The sequence below is a fragment of the Hevea brasiliensis genome, chromosome 5 (genome assembly GCF_030052815.1).
Source record: "Hevea brasiliensis isolate MT/VB/25A 57/8 chromosome 5, ASM3005281v1, whole genome shotgun sequence".
Classification (NCBI taxonomy): Eukaryota; Viridiplantae; Streptophyta; class Magnoliopsida; order Malpighiales; family Euphorbiaceae; genus Hevea; species Hevea brasiliensis.
Window position 1 is genome coordinate 108309515 of NC_079497.1, and position 21535 is coordinate 108331049.

The window sequence follows — 21535 nt, forward strand, 5'->3', positions numbered from 1 at the left end:
TTTCATGCATTTCTGTTCGATTCGATTTCTAAAATATGATAATTCAGTTAATTTGATTTTAACAATTCAATTCGATTTTGTGACACTCCTCACCTGTCTACAGTGTAGCTGAGCAAGGCATGTCACACAGTGTGTCGAAGCACATTATCTTATCTTATTTCAATTTAGTTATTGATTTATTTATTCAAAAGCCTCTAAGTGAGGTTTATGCCATTTATGTCATTTTATTGAAATTTTGATTTAATTTGAAATTTTGAAAAATTTTATAAAAAAATCCGATAGAGTTCCAACTAAAAATTGAGAAAACAGTTCTTCGAAACCTGTTAAAAACACTCCCAATAGACATATTATATCCTAAACTCCAATGAACATCAATACAATTTCATTAATTCCCACTATTCTCAAACTCAATTTCATATGTTTCATTCATCACATACTTAAACTCAATTTCATGAAGAAAAACCCAAATTTTATTTATAAATAAAATTTACAACTAATTACATCAGTCTGTAAGTACATGAGTTTATCATTCACAAGACAAAATTTAAAGTCTAGTACAAAATGAAAAACACAAAACGAAGCCTAGTAATTCTACCAAGTGCACTGCTGGATGAGGTAACACTGGACACAATGCAGATTAGAATCAGACTCCCAGTCTATGGTCTACTGGGCTCTTGCTCAGTATCTCCAGTACCTACGCGTCGCAAACAGCGACGCGCTAAGCAATAAAACTTAGTGGTGCTAATATAAAATAAAAATAAACTAAATAAATAAATACAAGAAATTATACTATTAATTTATCCAAACTGAAATTTTTGATAATTGTTTGTAATATCCTTAATTTTATGACTTTTATGTTCATTTCATGATTACAAATCTTTAAGATTTATTTTCATTGTCCAAGTAACCTATACCAGTTGATTGGACTAGATAAAAGGGTAAACTGGCACTGAGTACCAAGTACATCGGGCCGTCACACCATCGGTCACAAAGTGTCTCCAGGTGTGCAACAGAATGGCTAACAAGCCATAATAATCATTGGACACAAGGCCAAGTATGTCAAGTGTATCAAAATGGCCAAAAGCCATAATATCACAAAATGACCACAAGAGCAATAAATTACAGAATGGCATGAAGCTATATGTAGTACTGCTATCGGAACCCTATTGGCATACTAACATATCCAAATCAATCATACTAGGCATACTAGGGCATGTTAACAATATTAATGGTTTAATTCTTTGTATTTGATGCTTAATGGTTACTATTCACCTTACTATTCAAGCAAAAATATTGACTTTTTCTTAAATAATAGGTATGCTAATTCTAACTACACCAACATACTACATTTTGGATGTTATATGTGTTGCGTTGGTTGCCAAATTCAATTCAAAGTCCAATGGAAGTTATTTTAAATTTTCAGTTTTTGTTACTTAGGTTTACTGTTCTATTGGATCTTTCTATAGTGAAAATTTGTCTAAACTCTCTACATCAAAGTTGTTCCTTAATATGTTTTCTTTAATTCTCTTTTTGAATTACTCTATTTGGAGTTTTGTAGCTCAAATTATGGCCTTTTTACCATAACTGGCCGGATTGGTCCAATTCCAGAATTCTGGGCAAAATTTAGTTCTAGCAGTTTTGGTGTCCTAGTTTTGGCTAGTAATTTGAATAGGTTATGGTCAGAATGTGGATTTTTGTTCTTCATGAAAGTTGTTATATTATGTCTAAGCTTTCCATAGCCATAAAAATCAGGTCATTTGAACTTCTCTACACAAAGTTATGACCATTTGAACAAACACTGTTCATATGATCAATTTCCAGGTCTAGAATTTTGGTTACTCGGATTTGGGCAGATTTTAGGTCATCTTAAGTTAGTTTTCTGGGCAGAGTCCCTTTATAAAAAATGTGGCTTTGGGTCTTAAATTTATCTTCAATTAGCCTTACACCAATTGGAGTAAAATAGTTCAAGTTATGGCCAATTGAACACTCTGGACGCAAGCTGTCTAGAATCAGTCCCATTGCACAACCTTACATGCCTTTAATTGTTTTGTTATCTCATTAATATATATCAACAAACACATGCCAAATAGTCTTAATTTAGGCTTAAATACATCAATTAAATCATAAGAATTCAGATCCCCAAATTCAGAAATCCTAACTCAATTTGCTAAAATTTCAAAATTCAAAAGATCTAATAGCACTAACCTTATGTGCTAGCTTCAATCACCCTTCAAACACCATTTTCTTCAATCAAACACCACTTCTCTCTTATCCTCCACTTCTGGCCAAATTTCCCTCTTGGAATTTAGTGTGTTTTTCTTTGCTTTAGGCCTGGATATGAAGTTCTTTCAAGGTTTGCAACAATTTTGGTGAAGAAAGGTAGATGTTTGGAAGCTTAGGTTTGGTGTATCAATGGAAGAAATGAAGAAATTTTTTTGAGAGAAAATGGAAAGAGAGAGTGACGGGAATGCTTAAGAAGAAGAAGAAGAAGAAGACCATTAGCCTCAAAATAAGAAAATAAAAATGAGTTGTCAAATTTTCATTTGGTGGTGGCTTTTTATTGTGTCATGCTTAGGTCACCATGATGTCATAATTTGGGATTTTAATTTCATTTTCTTTTTTTCTCTTCTCTAATCATTTTTAATTAAATTTTCATAAATATTTATTCACATTTTATGTCATATGCCTCACTTACTTAAATGGATAAGTTAGTCAAAAATCATATCTAAAAGTGAAATGACCAAATGCCATTCGTTTTGCTTATTGAGTTAAAATTGTCTGTATCAATTGATTTAATTTTCCTTGTATTTTCTTAGTAATCTATTATCATCTAAGCCTCAATAATTCTTCACTAGAGTCCTAAAAATTATTTTACAGGGTTTCCCACGAGTCTAGGGTTGCTAACTATCTTCACAGTCGATTCCCATTAAGGTTACCCATCGTTGCAGCTTCGGCACATTTAACCTTATTGCTTTTCATTTTTTAAATTTTTCCTTAATTTTTTTTATCATTATTTGGGTTATTTATGACTCCTCACTCTAGTCTAAATATAGTTCTGCACATTCTGATTGTTCGGATAGACATTGATCACCGAAACAGTAGAGTGTATGGATTAACTAAAGTGACGGCGTTATAAATTTGAACCAAATACTGAACCTAAATTAAAGTACACTAACTACCATTAATGAAGAAGTATTTTTTTTTCTTACAAATAAAAAATTAAATTGAAAAAAATAAAACATTAAAAGTTAAAATAACTCCTTTCAATGATGCAATATCTTGGAACAAAAATTTTGCCATTGTTAATATAATTTTTATTTAAGAAAATATTAAAATTTAGTTTCATCAAATATTTTAGTTCTTTTTATTTATTTTTAGTCTATTTAATTACTAATACTTTAAAAAATTAAAATATAAAAATTTTTTATTAAAAAATAATAATTTATTCGAAATTTTATTATTATTTAATTTAGTTAATTGGTGGAATATATTGAAATATATTAAGAAAAGAATAAAATGATCAAAATTTAAAATTTATTTTTTAAAATAAAAAAGATGAATGGAATAATAATTCACTTTTATTATTATTATTCGTCAAACTTTAGCTCAAAAGCCTTACCCAATCAATATGGGATTCAAGACATTTTTATCAATAGCTTAAAGCTCTGTTACATCAATATATTTATTGGAAAAGTTTATTTTAAATTATTTAATTTTTTATTTAATTTAATTTAAAATTTTAAATTTAATTTAATTCAAAATTTTAAGAAAATTAAACTTCTTAATTTTTGAGTTTAAATTAAAAAATTTAATACCAAAATTAAGAAATTAAACTTCTTAATTTTTTATTTAAATCAAGAAATTAATAAATTTAGCCCATAAAATTTAATTTTTGAACTAAATTGAATTTAAATTAGAACTTTTGAATTAATTTGGACAAAAAAATTAAAAATGGACTAAATTAAACTTCTTTGATAAATATAGGGGTCAAATTGAACATTTTACCTTCTTTCAATTTCAAACACTTTATTTTTGCAAATTCTTTAAATTAATTATAAAACTTTTATAAATTTTGGGGCAAATAATTCATATATAATATTGCTTTAGTTGATAAGTGATTTAACTCTTGATACTTAAGAACAAGCAGTCAATTGGTTTGAACAAATCAAAGGTTTGAACAAATCAAAGGTTTTTAAAGAAAAAGCTTAACCAAACAGAATTAGTGGTTGAACCAAACTTAACTAAATTAAAAACTAAAATAATTTGGTTTGGTTCATTGGCCTTTGGTTAATTCTTTATTTTTATATGTAATATTGAATTTTGATTAGTTAGCTAATTTGGATTTTCTATTATAAAAATTAAATACAATTGAATTAACTATAAATTCTTAGAACTCAAATTTAACGAAATTTTATTGATTCAATTTTAATTTTCAATTTAAATTAAAACACATTGTCTTAATATACTAATATTTAATAGTTAGTTATTAAATTAAATTAAATCAACTATTAAATCAAGTCAGACTAAATTAAAAACTGAAAGACGAGTTATGGATTATTTATATTATGTCTTTTATATTTATATATATTTAAAAGTATTTTTATTATATTTAAGTCTGAGATTAAAATTTAAGATTCTTATTCTAAACAATCATTGACAGGATTCGAATGTGAAACTTGTTGCCTGAATGTATCCTCCTTTTTAACTTATCTCAATATAACAGATAAATTTTAATAACTGTCATTGAACTTATATAGTTGTAATAATATAGTTCTTTAATTTTAAAATGTAATATAAAACCCCATAACTTTATATAATTTCAAATTTTACACAGTAAAATCCCTCTGACTTTCAATTAATGATTTTTTAATTAGAAACTGATAAGAATAGCTTACGCATGGCACTTAGTCAATATTTATCTCTCCTCTCTTTTGTAAAGTGTAAAATTATTTTATTAACGCATGAAAATTCATTTTGTCTATAAAGAGAACAATAATTCAATTTACACATGACTTGAGAAAGAAAAGAAAAATATTTACCAAGCTCCGTGTTGAAACTGTCTAGATCAACGTCTAACTGAAAAACTGGCAATTTGAAATTATATGAATTTTATTGTGTAAAATTTAAAAGTTGATAGAATTTAATATTATATTTTTAAATTAAAAGACTATAATATTATAATTAGATAAATTCAGAGATAATTATCAAATTTTATCCCAATGGAACAGCCCGAGTTTGCCTTGTCGAATATGGTCCAAAAATTCCAAGTTCCATGGGATGTTGCTGTTAATTGTCATTTGCGGACCTGGAAAGCGTAATTGAGAAAGTGAAATGCGCTCCTTTTAGCGTATCACTTCTCTTCGAATTTATGCTTACATTATCAGCAACTGTCAACCATTTCAATTCTATCAATTAGTCATTTATTATTTTATTTTGATAGTATAATTTAATATTTTAATAATATTGCAAAAACTATGGATGTTGGAGTAATTCACCATTTTATATAATCTGACTGAATATTTAATTAAAAAAATATTTACTTCTAAATATATATATAATGAGCAAAGTTTTATAATGCATAAAATTATAAATTTAGTAATGTTTTTTTATGATAAGTTAATTTAAAAAAAAAATTAAAGATGATAATGAAAATATGCTATGTGGCAATTTTTTTAAGCATTCTTAGGCTATGTTTGATATAATATAATCAACGTTGTAATATAATCGTAATTATATTGTATATTTAATTACGTTATTTTGTAAGCAAAATTTTTTATGTAATAGAATGATAATTATATAATATAATCAATTATGTTTAAAGTAACGTAATAGTTATTACATATAAAAATTAATATAATCATAATTATTTATTTCAATTTTTTTTATTTATTATCAATACTATCACAATTACTACTACTACTTTCATTCCATTTTGTCATCACTATCACCATCACCACCACCACCACTATTGCTATCACCATCACCGTCATTTAACCACCACTATCTTATCTTGCCATCACCATCACCTAATCACTACTATTCCTGCCACCACCATCACTTAAGTAACATTACCACCTAACTATCAATCACTGTAACCACCACCACTTATTAATAACATTACAAATTAATTAAATATTAAAATCAATTATTATTACATTATAGTACTTATATTTTTATTTTGCAAGCAAACGATGATTACATTATATTATATTACAACTTTAATTATATTATATAATTGATTACACTGTCTTACATTATACCCTATCAAACATAATCTTATTACAATTTCTTCCCCATATGTTGAGAGATATCTTCAAAATTTATATGTCAATTGAGATTAAATATCTTTTTTAAGTGAATTATGGATACATTTTTCATATTTTATTTATGTATTCAATAATTATATGCTATTTTAAGAATTAAATAATAACGAAGAACATAGGAGCAAAATCACTTGCTAGGTAAGGTAATTCTTAATAATTGTAAATCTATGGTTGCTTGGAATGTTCTTCCCTCTAAAGTGTTAACTATATACTTAGAGAAGAGATATGCTACTTAAAATCATCATAATTTTATCAAGCGCATTAATTTTTATAAGCTCACACACACACTCATTTATAATTAATGTGAGATTTTAAAAGATTAGACCGTTGACAAATAGACTCATTCTAAATTTTTCACCATGCACACATGCACACCAAGCCTCGTGTCTTTGTTTCATTGTATCATCATTAGTTTAGAATCTTGCATTAAACTCCTTCATTGGACATCGTAATCTTAACATTTCGTTATTCTTTTGAGTGAATATACAATAAATAACTTCCACAAAAAAAAAAAAAAATCATTATATTAGTAATCTTTACACTTTTTATTATATTAAACTCCAAATGAATGATTGTGACAATGATTTAAACTCAACAATGCAATAATAGGGACATTCTATTTAAGAATTATAAAAAAAATAATATTAAAATTATTTAACTAATGATATATCAATAAATTTCTATGAGTTAGTCAATGAAAAGATCGAAGTTTCATTTTATAATTAATATTTTCTTTAGCATATGGACACGACTTTGCTAAATTGGTAAACTGCTATCACATATCAGGAAAAATAATATTTTTATTTAAAAAAATATTTTTAATATATTCAATTAAAAAAATTTAAAATTATTGTTGTAATCAATTCAGCAAATTATAAGATTGAAAAATTAAAAAAATAGCAACATTTTTAAATAGCAATTTATAAAAATGGGTTTTTACAATGACAAAAAAACATTTTATGAAAAAAAAAATTAATCCATGTATCATAGTGAATTAATATTTGATCATTATATTTTAAAAAATAAATTAATTAGTCCATAAATTTTGCCATTAATAATGAACACTATCATCTTTGAGTTTTACCATTTTAAACATTTTAACCCTTAAGTTTTTATCATTATTAACACTTTTATTTTTCATTAACCATTTTTTAATTAATTGACTGCCAGTAAAATTGATAAAAATTAATAAAGGATCAAATAGTCAACAAAATAAAAATGAAAGATTAAATCATGTATTTTTAAAAATATAAAGTTTTAAAAAAATGAAGATTAAGTGTTACTTTCGTAAATTTTAAAAAAATAATTATTAAAAAGTAAAAAATAATTAGTAATGTAACAATTAATGGTAACTGGTAGGATGCTAATAGAAAACCTTAAATAAGTACGTTGTTACTCCATTTATTAAATTTTGTTAAACTACTCCCTATTCTTATAAATATTGTTTAGATATTTTGAATATAATACATTGATTAATATTTATGTTAATATATTATTTTATATTAAAAATATAAATATTAAATTTAGAGAGAGTATTGGTCAAATTATAATTTAATTAATTTAAATTCAAACTTATATAAGTGATATTGCTTTGTATGTCAAAATAACTAGTTAAGTCAATATTACAATTTAACTATATTGTCTCAATGTGGGGTTTATAATTACAACACTCATTTTTTAAGTGCAACCACATAGCTATCACTAAACAATTGATTTATATGTCTAATTTTACAGTATTATAAACTGTTAAAACTTACAATTCAATTTAAAATCTGATACCATATCAAATTTAGAGAGAATATTGATCAATATTGATCAAATTACAATTTAATTCATTTTAATTTAAGTTTATATAAGTTATTAAATTATTTTACACATCAAAATGATTAACGAAATCGATATTATAATCTAATCATTTATATTTACTATTTTATATTTATATTTTTTATATAAAATTTATAATTCTAACAATAAATTATTAAAATAATAATTATCTTTATCAGCCTAAGTAACAATTCACATTATTAAAATGTAGTATAGATTAAATGATGATAGGAGAAGATAAAATTATTTATTGAAGGGTGGTGGCGAATGACTGTTTTATAACCCTAAAGAAAAGAAAGAAAAAAAGAAAAAAGAAAAAAAAAAGAAAAAAAAAAAAGCCACCCCATCAACAATCAAGCGAAGCCAACCCATTCATTAAAAACATAATTAAAGGTGGAAGGGGGTCATTTCTCTTTATAATCACTGTTAGCTTCCCTGAATTCTAGGGTTTCATGGATCTCTAGCACCATTTCCCCTCCAAAGGGATAACTCAAAAAGATTTAATCTTTCAAACATCTCATGGTCATTACTTGAGTTTCTTTCTTCACCCCAACCCCATTATCTGGAGCTTTCCAATTTCTCACTGGAGGTAAACCCATGTTTTTCTTCTCTCTTTCCCCTGTTCAACTTTGGTGACATCTTTTGCTTCTATTGCTACTGTAAAATTTATTTGATGGGGTATTTTTTTTTTTATTTAATTGCATTAGTTAGGTTCTCATCTGGGTTTCATTTGTATGTCCATAATTCCAGCTAAATTTTGTTTAAAATATTTTATACCCGTAAGTGATGGAATAGTTCTGTTTCTTTGAGTTTTCTAATGGAATCCAAACATGCTACGTGTGTTTCTCTTATGAATTTGTAAAAGGAAGTAATTTGCCTTGATTGCCTGGATGTTTAATACAGTTTTATTGCTGCATCATTCATTGAGCCTTATTTGAGTTTGACAAAGAGGGTGTATTATAACGTTAAGTTCTAGGTGGAGCAGAATATTGTAGCCAACCACTACCACTAACCTTTTTTCTAAACTTTGGCCCTTAAAATTTTGGTGAGAAAATGGATTTATTTTTTTTTTTAAATTCAGGTCATTGGAGAAGTTATATAGTTTGCTTATCAATTTAAGGAATTAACTTTTTTTCACTGCTTGAGGTTGTAATTGCATTTTTTTTTTGCTTAAAAGTGGTCCATGTCATGAGCAATGTGGACTGTAAAAGTTACTTGCTTCAGTTGAGCGACAAATTTTAGTGAGTTTGGCTAATTTTGAACTTCATGCAGATTTTGGTGTTTTCGAAGGTCCCGGAGATGGAGGAGGCCAAGAAACCTGAAACTCATATGACATCAGCTGCAGCTTTTGTGGAAGGAGGAATTCAGGATTCCTGTGAAGATGCTTGCAGCATTTGCTTTGAGGAATTCTCTGAAAGTGATCCTTCAACAGTATGATTTGTACTTATCTGTTATAATTCTCTCCTTTTGCTCATCAGCTCATCCATATGTAGACATGGATTTCTATGTAAACAAGCACTTGTTTAATGGCCAAAAGTTATGTTCTCTCTCATGCCTTGCAGGTGACTAATTGCAAGCATGAGTATCACCTCCAGTGCATCCTTGAATGGTGTAGCATAATGCATTATCAATTCTCTTCCTTTTTCCTTCCCTTTTGACAATTATCATTTCTGCAAAGCTTACCATTTTGTGTTTTACAATATTAACCCAAAATCGTTTAGAATGGAGAAATAGAATCTATATAGCCAACCCCAAATTTTTTGAGATAAAGGCTTAGTTGAGTTAAGTTGAGTTAAGCACATTTATTTTGAACTAGGAGACAAAAGGATGCACCATTATCATTTTTTTGGTTTTTGTTTTTCTTTTATCTTTAGAAATGGATGGGTTTAACCATGATTTTCTAACTTGGCCTAGACATTGAACCGGTGAAAACAGAGGGATTAAAGGTTAAGGTTGAACCAGTATATATTAAATGAATATTAATTAGATATTAGTAGTCTCTTTAAAATTAATAATAATGTATTACTCTATTTAATAATTTGATATTTTTTTTAGAATTGTTACAAGAAAGCTAGTTAAATTTTAATAGGTAATTTTTTATTAAAAATAATTGAAAATTTCTATTTAGAATTTTAGTTTTTGAATAATAATATTTTATAATAAAAATGCTTAGAATAAAATTTTCATAATAATAAATTTTATATTAGGGAAAAATAAATTTTGATGTATTTAAATTGTATAACATAATAAATAGATAAAAATTTATATTAAAAATATTAAAAATAAATAATTCAAATTTAAACTAACTAAATAAATTATTTACACCCTTTTGTGTTAGGGATGTAAATTGGTCAGGTGAAAAAAAGACAAATTGTCTCTGCAGGAACCGGACTGGTCAGTGTCTGGTTTCTGGATAACCTGATCTGGTCCAATTTTGAAAACTATAGATTTAACTAGGGGTTTGCAAATAACTGAAACACTAAATTCTATAAACTGAACTGAAGTAATAAGTAAAACTAACTGCTTCAAACCGAAATATTTTGCTTCAGTTAGTTTTACATTGCCAAGTGCACTATATGATGAAAGGCACCAAAGGGAAGGAAGCTAGAAAAAATTATAGCCAAAATACCAGTGCAAACCCAACTTCATAAAACTAAATTCCCATTAAAATTACTTCCAATTTCTCAATAGCATTCTGAAATGTCTATATAACATTTCAGAATGCACAGAAACGACTAAAGTGCATATAGTTACACATTGTGTTGGGCTGTAAAACTGAATGAATGGATTTCATTTCATTTACAATTTCAGCATTTCTCAGAAATAAAACTAAAAACCAAGATAAACTGTGATGAACATATCTCAAATTGCATCACATTTTCTCTCTCTAAAAAATTTTGGTGGCTGAATTAGTGATTGCAGCTGAGTTTAGAAATTCAGATACTTAAAGGTGAGCCCCGACAGCTGCAACAATGCAAGTCCCGTTAATATGGATTATGACAATAAAGCACTTATTTAAACACGCAAACACACTAACAAGACTCAGTCTCACAGACATTCAACTCAAAAACAGATTTATGCAGATAGAATTCAAAATTTGACGAAAAATGAACACTCATAAACCAATCTATGCAAACAGTACCACTACCAAAGGAAGAAGAGAACACAAAGAACAACCCACAAGCGTGCAAGAGAGAATCCTCAAAAAGCCTTTCCATTAAAAAGCAACAATCCACAGACGAAGAATGATGGAGAAACTAAAAAGAGATGTAATAAATGACGGTGAACACCACTGAAACAGCGCCAAAGTGAATGCCAGAAACTTGAAAAAAAGGAAGTGAATGGGAAGGGCCAACAGAGGCAGCGACACAGACAGTGATAGTGAGGCAGGGAGGCTGGGAAGGAAGGGTATCGGAATACTGGATAATTTGAGATCAGAAATGAAGAACAGAAAGGGTGAAAATGAGGGTTAGGTCACTGAACTTTTCATTTGAAGAGTGGGCTGGGCTTTAAACATTGGTTAGGTCACAGATTAGTTTATTTGGACTTTTGAGCTGGGCTGGAGAAAGGCCCACTAATTCTTTAAATTTGGTCATTTTTTTTAATTTAAATTTAGCTAAAGTAACCAAACTGAGCTCAAAATCAAAATTCTCCAAAAATAATAACTGAACCAAACCGAATTAACCAAAAAATCAAATTAAAATGGTATGGTTCTGTTTTTTGTTAAAACTGATTTATGCCCACCCCTAGGTTTAACTATTTATGTCTATGGAGCTAGGTTTGATTTAGTGGGAGGAGGGGTAGAGCACTTCTTTGTGATATGGGAAAAAAAAGTGAATTTGAAACAACAAAGGCAGATTGACATGGATCATGGGAGACATTTAATTTTGATATGTCTGTATCTTATGATTTGCTTCTGATGCAATGCAATAGATTGTACGTAGTTTTGCTTCGTGTTATCAGGCTGTGAGGGTGTTTCTTATAAATCCTGCTGTTTGTTTTCCATTGTCATCCATTGGTTTTATATTATACTTGAATTTTCTCTTCTCCTTTTTGATTGGTATAGTATTTTGCAAAGAATTTTATAAGTAGTCATGCCTCAATAGTTGTAACATGCGCTTCTTTGTGAAGATTCTTTTTTTAACACTCTTGTTTGTCATCGACAAAAACAATGTACAGTTAGTGTTCTCTTGTCAGTGTTTGACCTGTTTTTCTTGCATCACCAGCCCTGTGGAAATAGTCTATGGTGCATCTTTTCTAAACGACTCAAGTTTGATTTCAAACTGGATGGTCTTAGATACATGAATCCTTTTCCTTCCCTGCCTGAGTCGGTATTTTTTTTTTTCTTCAATAAGTAATATGAGTTCACTTGTAGAGTTATTATGTCCTTTTTCTCCTTTACTTTAAATGCATTTCATTTTGAAGTTATCTTAGTTGATCAATCCTGAAAGTGTGAGAATAGTATAGGTATCTATTATAGTCTTTCTCAAGGGAATAGTTATCAGAGGTTGACGTGGATCATTGAGGTGTAAAAGTGATATGGAGAAGGAAAGAGAAAAGAAAACCTTGACATCTTACACAAGCTTTCGACTTGTAGGTGCCAGAGAAGCTCTCAGTGTCCCATGTGTTTGCAATCTATCAGTCTGAAGGATCCCACAAGGTTTGTTTTGTTTGTTACTGTTTTTTGTACTTGTTTTGTAGTTATTAATTTTTATTTATTTTATGCTTATTGCATAATGTAATGCACAAACTGTGGCAGTCAAGAATTGCTTGAGGCAGTAGAACGGGAGAGGAACTTAAGGGCTGCTCCATCTAGAAATGCCACTATATTTCATCATCCTACACTAGGAGATTTTGAATTGCAGCATGTATGTTTTCTGTCATCACTTGAAATATTTGCTTCTTATTATTTAGTTTTAGAACATATTGCAAGCATTGTCTCCACCAGATAACATTGATATAATCTTTCACATTGCAATGCAGCTACCGGTTGGTGAAAGTGATTCTGATCTTGAAGGGCGTATAATCCAGCACTTGGCTGCTGCTGCTGCTGCTATGGGAAGGACCCACCACTTTGGTAGAAGGGAAGTCCCAAGGAATAGCCAATCTTCCCATGGTCGTCCACACTTTTTGTTATTTTCTACTCACCCTGATGCACCATCTTCTGCCCGTGTTTCTTCCTCACCTTCTCAGGTAGGGGGGGAAAACGAACTGGCTGCAGTTGCTGTAGCTAGTCCATCAGCTCCAATTACATTTTGTGGGAATGAACTGCCAGAGCAAGCCCTACAATTTTCTTCTGCTGTAACAGACCAAATTTCATCTGCATCTGGATCTACAATCATGCATGCAAATCGTCAAGTAATGTCCTTTAATAATTGGTATTAATGACTTTCTTTATGTAGTTGCTTTATCATTAATCTTGTCTTCAAGTTTGCTCTCTCTCTCTCTCTCTCTCTCTCTCTCTCTTTATATATATATATATATACATGCATTAATATTTTATTCTTTTTTGTTTTCAAAAATTTTTTGAAGTACTGCTAGCCATTCTTTATCGCCAAATCAAGACAGAGGAGGACCATCTGAATTTCAGTCATTTTCAGAGTCTTTAAAATCTAGACTTAATGCAGTGTCAATGAGGTGTAGTTTATGAAAGGACCCTGTCTTTTCTGGTACTATGTTGTGCATCTGACACATTTTCTTTTTCAGTATTCCTAATTTCTTTTAAACACTTGTATTTAGATACAAAGAATCTATTTGAAGAAGTACAAGAGGGTGGAAGGAGAGGCTGTTCTCTCGTAACAGTTGTATGTCAGATCTTGGTTCTGAAGTCCGGAGAGAAGTGAATGCTGGAATTGCATGTGTATCTTGTATGATGGATCGTCTTGAAACCAGAGATAATAGCAGAGCTAACCGAGTCTCTGTACCAACTCATTCAACTGATTATTCAGTTGCCGAAGGTAGCAACCAGAATAATGCCAACACTCACAGACACAGCCGTATAAATGAAAGCAATACACCGGCTTCTTGTGCTGCAAGCTCAGCTTCTACTTAAAGTTGTTATTGATTGTTTTGGGGTGTCTGTCCTCAGCATTTCATCTTTGAAGTTGTGTGATGATGTTAGTGCCACCATATTTGGGTTTTTCTTTCCTCTTTTTTTTTTTCTTTTTTTTTTTTTTTAATACACCAGTAAGTTCAATTAGTAGAGCCTATTATAGCAGCAATTATAACATGTGCCGAGTTGAATACATATAGAAAGTATACTTGACTGAGGACGTAGATGCAAACGCCCAAGTGCCCAAAATGAATAGCCATGTTGATGCTCACGCTGTTTCTTAGGCTGTTCTGTTAATATTATTCAGTTCCACATGTTCTGGGATGCAGCAAATATTATTGGACTAATTTGTGTCTGTTACCTGTTCATTTATTATGAAGAATCTTTGAAACGACATGCATACTTGATGAGAACCTTTCTAAGCCTCCTCAGGCCAATAAACATTCTGTTGTTTCATTGTGTTGGAAGGCTGTTTTGCATAGTTTGATACTTTACAGGACATGGATACTAGGTTTGGATTTTTCAGGTTGTAAATTCTCCAAATATGACATGCTGAGGAAAGGATGCCTGCTATTATAGGCCAGGGGGAGATCATTCTCCTGAAACTGAATAAAAGAGGTAACACAAAATAATGAGAGATTCCATCTGCGTAAATTTATGGATGGGTTATCTATGTAAATTTGTTTATGACACCCAGATTTGTTTCCCAGACATAAAAATTGATTAAAAAAAATGACATCTGCACAAAAACATGCATTTGGACTATGGATGGTTTGATTGTGGCGTGGTTTGAATGGTAATATATCTGATCTCTTTTATTGAAACTGAATAAGGCATGGGAAGTCTTTTGAAGGAAGTTTTACTCTGGCTTTCATGCGGTGGCTATATGCAAGTTAATGCCAAACTTGAAATGTAAGCATTAAGAAACTTCTTTTCTTTTTTTTTTTTTTTTTTTTAGAAAATTACTATTTAGTCGTTGCATTTTAACAAAATTAATTACGTGGTCTATATATTTTGAAAAAATATTATTTAGTTCTTATTTTTTATTTTCGTTAAACTATTTAGTCTCTTCGTCAATTTTTTCATTAGTTAATGTCAGTCAAGCTACTGTTTAGTCAATTTATTTTAGTATAGCTCATTACTTAGTTTCTGACTCCTTGTATTTTGAAACACATTAGTTAATCTCTGTAATTTTGTTATATTAATAATTTAGTTTTATAATTATTTTTTACACTTAAAATATAGTGGTCCTCTCCTCTTTATTTTTTTTCTACCCTTGTTTATTTCTCTCCTCTCATGTTTCATCTCTTTTATATCCGTGCCTTTATCCTCCTCTCTCCCTATTTTCATCTTTTGATAAATGGTACAAGTTGTGGTAATTAGCTTCCATCTTTATTTTTTTTTTCTACCATCGTTTATTTTTCTCTTCTTCTGTTTCATCTCCTCTGAATCTACAGCTTCATCCTCCTTTCTACCTATTTTCATCTTTTAATAAATGGTACAAGTTATTTATACAAAAAGGGTAATTAGCTTCCCTAGATGTCTAAGTAATAAAGTTTTATTTTTTAGTAGATAAAATACAAAAATAATTTAGGAGGAATTGAATAAATATATTTGAAAAATTAAAAAAAAATGTAAATTTAAATTTAAATTTTACATAGCGAAGTTTCTAATTTTATTCAAGAATATATTTTAAAATATTATATTTTTCAAAACATAAATATTAATTAATTTCACAAAAATAAATAAATAAAATAATAATATTTTTTAAAATATATAAATCAATTAATTAATTTTTTTTAAATTAAAAAATTATTGATGAATTAAATTATTTAATAAAAGTATAATATGTGAATAAAAAATATATATTTTAAATTATAAAAATTAAATAATTAATTTTATTAAAATACAGAGATTAAATATATTTTTTTTCCTTTCCTAATAAAAACAATTTTATCTGTGCAACCCATGATTCTGTTGTGATTAGGACAGTCTCCTGAAAGAATAACGTATGGAGTGGTTCGTGGCAAAGGTTCTAGATTACAGTTTTCTGAGTTCTGATGTACCGAAAAGCAAAAGGCTTCAGGTTTACAGTGACGCATGGCAAAAGTTTTCTTGGGCATGAATGTTGTCATTTTCAATACCAAGCTTATTAAAGAACATGAAGACAACCGATTCAAGTTTCAAAATGACCTCAACTAAGATCAGGAAGTATCCATTTTAAATTAAGAATGCAAGCGCCTTTGTTAGGGTCCTATGCTTTATCAAATTTAAATTTTTAAGCACCTTGACTCGTGAATGGAAAACAAAGCAAGAGGGAAAGGCACGCTATGCTGGCTATATTCTCATCCTCTGTGGACTTGGATGATAAAGATTTTTTTTTTTTTTTTAATCTTTTTAGACCGGGTCTATGTCTATTGATATGCAACTAAATTTTAACTTTAGATTTTAAAATTAAAAAATTCTATTATCCCTTTTGGTTAAACTAAAGTTTTTTTTTTTTTTTTGTCAAAAAGTGACTAAATTGTATTAATGGTCTCTTAACTTGCGGGTGATTTCAATTTCGTTCTTTGATGAAAACTTCATTAAAGGGGGAGAGAGCTTTGATTGAATGCATACGCGGCTTTTTTAACTTGACTTTTTTAATTAAAAAAAAGTTATGCCACATTGACACGCTTTTCTCTCCTCCTTTAATCTCTTTATGTTCAGTTTAACCACCCTACAGCAACAAGTAGAGAGCATGAAAAAAAAAATCTCAAATCTCAAACAAAACCCAACTATCTAGAATTAGATCTTCAATCTCCTCCACACGAATCCTACCAAGTTCAATGAGAAGGAGGCTAGTCCTGGTAGATGTTTCATTTTGAGGCATGAAGCGGCGTTTAAGGTCATAAGACTTGTCTATATAGTGTTGAGAAGTGAGGGAAGAGTCTATTTTGTAATTGAACAACAATGGAGAGGCTTACAGTTTGTGATGGTGGTCTGTGTTGATGGAGGGGAGCAACTACCATGTCATAGGTCAAATCGAATGAAAGTGTCATGAGGGACAAGACAATGGGCTTGTTGGGAATGTGCCAATGAAAATTTCACCAAAAATTTACTGAAAGCTATTGAGATTTCTCTTGCTTCAAGCTCCACCCTTGCTGATTGAGAGGAAAAGTGGTAGTACTGGGATGGTGATCAGGGGTATGTGTGTTTAGCAGGGAAACATGGCATAAATGAAATGGGTTTGTTGCGTGGTAAGAGTAGGTGTTGCATGGAGTTGTGAAGCCTTTAATCTCTGGTTGTGAGGAATGACGTTAAAGTCGGTTTTGTGATTGTTTATGTTTATGGTGGTTGAGTGAAAATCAACAAAAAATTGAAAATGGCAAAGTCATGGAGAAGTTGGGGTTTTTAAAATCAATGACTGAAGAACCTGGGGTTGCTAGCAAGAAAAAATCTATCACCAGAGAAGGAATTGGCTTTTTGCACTAAATTGAATGTTAATTTTTAGGATTAGACAGTGACAAAAGTGTGAGCATCAAAGAAGCTTTTGTAACTGATGGTGAAATTGCAACAATTTTTGATAATCCTAAGTTGGTTAACCTTGGGCACTTCAAGCTTATTGTCATGAATGCATTACATTGATACTTGCCTTGTACAACTATTGTATACATTCAGATTATTAGGAGAAATTTTAGGAGTAATTTATGTGAAGTTTTTAGGAGTGATTTGTGTGAGTAGCTGTATATACTTGATTTGTTTCCATTAGATACCTGAATGTATTGTATATATATCTGTCTCATCTTCAATGAAAGTTATAAAGTTCTTCACCAAAATTACATGGTATTAGAGCCTGGTTACCAAAAACACCCAAACCTCAAACACATACTCAGATTCAAGAACAATGACGACAGAAACAAAGGCCACTATCTCCACTATCGATCCTACTTCTCATTACTACCTTAGCACATCTGATAATCCTGAAACACCCATTGTCCCATTCCTACTATCAGGAGACTTCAATTACAAAAATTGATCTCGTGCAATGATTACTACATTGAGAGCCAAAACCAAACTTGTTTTTGTTGATGGAAGCCTTTCCAAACCTGATAATACCTCCCCAGATGCTAATGCATGGGACAGATGCAATTCTATGGTTATGGCATCCTTAGAGAAGAGAATTCAAGGGATGATCATGTACGTTGAGACAACAAAGAATATGTGGGAAATCCTTAAGCGAAGGTATTCTCAAGTTAATGCTCCTCATGTTCACCAATTAAGAAGGAATATTAGCTTGTTGCAACAAGGAAATGTTAGTGCGATGGATTACTTCAATAAATTGTAAGAGTTGTGGGATGAACTTGCTTCCTACAACCCTATTCCCAAATGCACTTACGAGGCCGTTGATGAGTTCTCTAAATAGCTGAATGAAGAAAGGATACATTAGTTCCTTATGGGATTGGACAATCATCATTTTGGTACAATGAGATCTCAGATTTTGAATTCAGAATCAACGACAGATATTGATCTAATCTATGCACAAGCCGTAAGGGAAAAAAGGCAAAGCACCATTATTGCTTCACTTGAAGCAAAGCCATTTGAAGTAGCAACTTTCCATGCTAGTGGATCACGCTATGTTAGAGATCCTAATAAGCCAAGTTGTTCTCACTGTGGCAAACCAGGTTATGATAAAGCTTCTTATTGGGAGATTATTGGATACCCAACTGATCATCAATGGAGGCGATCTAGTAGAGGCAACAAAGGCAGACATGGATCGATTTCGCGATCTGCCATGGCAAATAGTGCTTAGCTGAACCCTATTTCACCTACCAGTAATGTTGGTAAGGCTAAAGAAGAGTTTCAAGTTACAACATTTTCTACAACTAATCAACATGTTCATAAAAGCAAGGAGAGTTCGGGAAATAGTCTTCTCACAAAAGAAGTTGTTAATCAGTTATTTGATTTTTTTACAGAAAAGCAGGCCTAGGATGCAATGACTGGTAATATTCTACATGAACCAAAACTCTCATGGATATTAAATAGTAGAGCAAGTCATCACATGACTTCTGATTCATCTGTTATTGAAAATTTATATCACTTGAAGATTCCTCTACAAATCAGAGTGCCTAATGGAGACATTATTCTTGTTCAACAAGCAGGAACAATACATTTGGCACCTAATTTTATCTTACATAATGTGCTTTATGCAGCCACATTTACCTGTAACCTCATTTCTGTTCGTCAATTAACAGAGGATTTGCATTGTATGGTGACTTATAGCTCTCATTTTTGTCTTATTCAGGACCATACCTTGAAGAGGCTGATTGGCACAGGTGAATTATGGAATGGAGTGTATTACCTAAAAGGCATGGCACACAGATCAGGCACTGCTTTTATCCCATCTTCAGGAAGTGATGGTATGCTTTGGCATAGAAGGCTAGGACATCTGTCGCTAGGCAGTATGAAGTTTTTACCAAGTTTTCTTAATTCCCAAATAAATAATATTCATTGTTGTGACATTTGCCATAAAGCAAAAGAATCAAGGAATCCTTTTCTATTAGTCAAAATAAAGCTGCACAACCTTTTGCTTTACTTCATTGTGATTTATGGGGACGTTACCATGTTCCTTCATTGTCTGGGGCACATTATTTCCTTAGTATTGTTAATGATTACAGTCAAAGTATTTGGATTTTCCTTATGAAGGAAAAAAGTGAAACCTCGAGTTTGTTCCTCCATTTCTGTGCTATGGTCAAAAATCAGGTTGGGGCTAGAATTCAACGTGTTTGCACTGACCAAGGCACTGAAGTCAAACCTTTGTTGTCTTATTTTCTTGAGCATGGTATTATTCATGAGACTTCCCGTGTTAATACGCCACAATAAAATAGGCAAATGAAATGAAAGAATCACCACATTCTTAATATTGCAAGAGCTCTTTGTTTTGATGCTCGTCTACCTCTTCATTTTTTGGGGGGAATGTGTCTTAGCAGCTGGATATCTCATTAATAGAACACTCACATTGATTCATGGTGGCAAGTGTCCTTATTAAGTGTTATTTGGAAAGGCACAGTCATATGATAACCTGTGAATTTTTCGTTCATTATGTTATGTGCACAATCATTCTAAGATTATAGACAAGTTTGATGAGTGTGCCACCAAATGCATTTTCTTCGGTTATCCTTTTGGACAGAAGGGCTAGATAGTTTATGATCTTCATAGTCATCAAAAATTTGTTGCTCGTGATGTTTCTTTTTGTGAAGGTATCTTTCCTTTTGCCCCATTTTCGATTATTGGTCCTTTTTGTCAATCTCAGCAGCAAAGGGGAGGAACATCAGACTCTGCTACTATTGGTTCTTTAGTACCACCATATTTTTCTGATGCAATAATAACTGATAAGACTCCTCATGTGGAACCAAGAGAGAGGATGAATATATCGAGAGTGGAAAGAACGCAACATACACCTGAGATGAATGAACCACGTTGTGAGGTTGCTTTGGAGATAAATACAATGACACATGGTGAGACTGAGGCAATGACATCAGATGGGGTTGTTGATCATGAATTAGAAATAGCACCTCACGGAGAGCATGGAGTGACAAATGAAAAAGAAGAGAAAGAAGATGAATTGCAAGAGCAAGTTGTGATGGATGCAAGGCCAAAATGAGCAAGAAAAATGCCAGAGAAACTTAAGGATTACGTGTGCCATGCTATATCAGTAGATGCTTCAACATCGAATTCCTCATTTCAATTGACTTCTTTAGGTAATTCTCACAATTTATCGCAATATATCTCTTATAGTGGATTTTCTAACTCACATCGAGCATATTTGGTGGCCATCACTCATACTAATGAGCTAAGTACTTACTCACAGGCTATAAGAGATCCTCATTGGAAAAATGCAATGGCGAAGAGATTGCAGCTCTTGAATCGAATAATACATGGACTATTGAGACTCTGTCTCCTGGAAAAAAAAGCAGTGGGGTGCAAGTGGGTGTACAAAATTAAATACAAGGCAAATGGGAACATTGAGCGATACAAAGCTTGTTTGGTAGCAAAGGGCTACACTCAGATTGAAGGGGAGGATTTTACTAAAACATTTACACCAATGGCAAAAATGACAATTGTTCGATGCCTTCTTGCAATAGCGACAGCCAAAAAATGGGGCATCCATCAAATGGACGTCAACAATGCTTTTTTACACGGTGATTTAAATGAGGAGGTGTACATGGAGCTACCACCCGATTTTCACACATCTCAACCGAATAAGGTGTGTTGTTTACGAAAGTCACTTTATGGCCTTAGACAAGCATCAAAAAATTGGTTTGCAAAGTTGTCCACTGCATTAAAAGAATATAGT

General features: G+C 30.8%; 1 protein-coding gene across 1 annotated transcript; it reads left to right on the forward strand.

Moving 5' to 3' along the window:
• Positions 1-8549: 8549 nt before the first annotated feature.
• On the forward strand, positions 8550-15023 carry LOC110651900 (E3 ubiquitin-protein ligase RHF2A). The gene is given in 9 exon segments (XM_058147348.1): positions 8550-8736; positions 9420-9578; positions 9710-9756; positions 12745-12807; positions 12907-13015; positions 13131-13279; positions 13340-13525; positions 13680-13784; positions 13887-15023. Coding segments are annotated over 8 exon segments (1104 nt in total). The 5' UTR covers positions 8550-8736; positions 9420-9446; the 3' UTR covers positions 14200-15023.
• The last annotated feature ends 6512 nt before the right edge of the window (positions 15024-21535 follow it).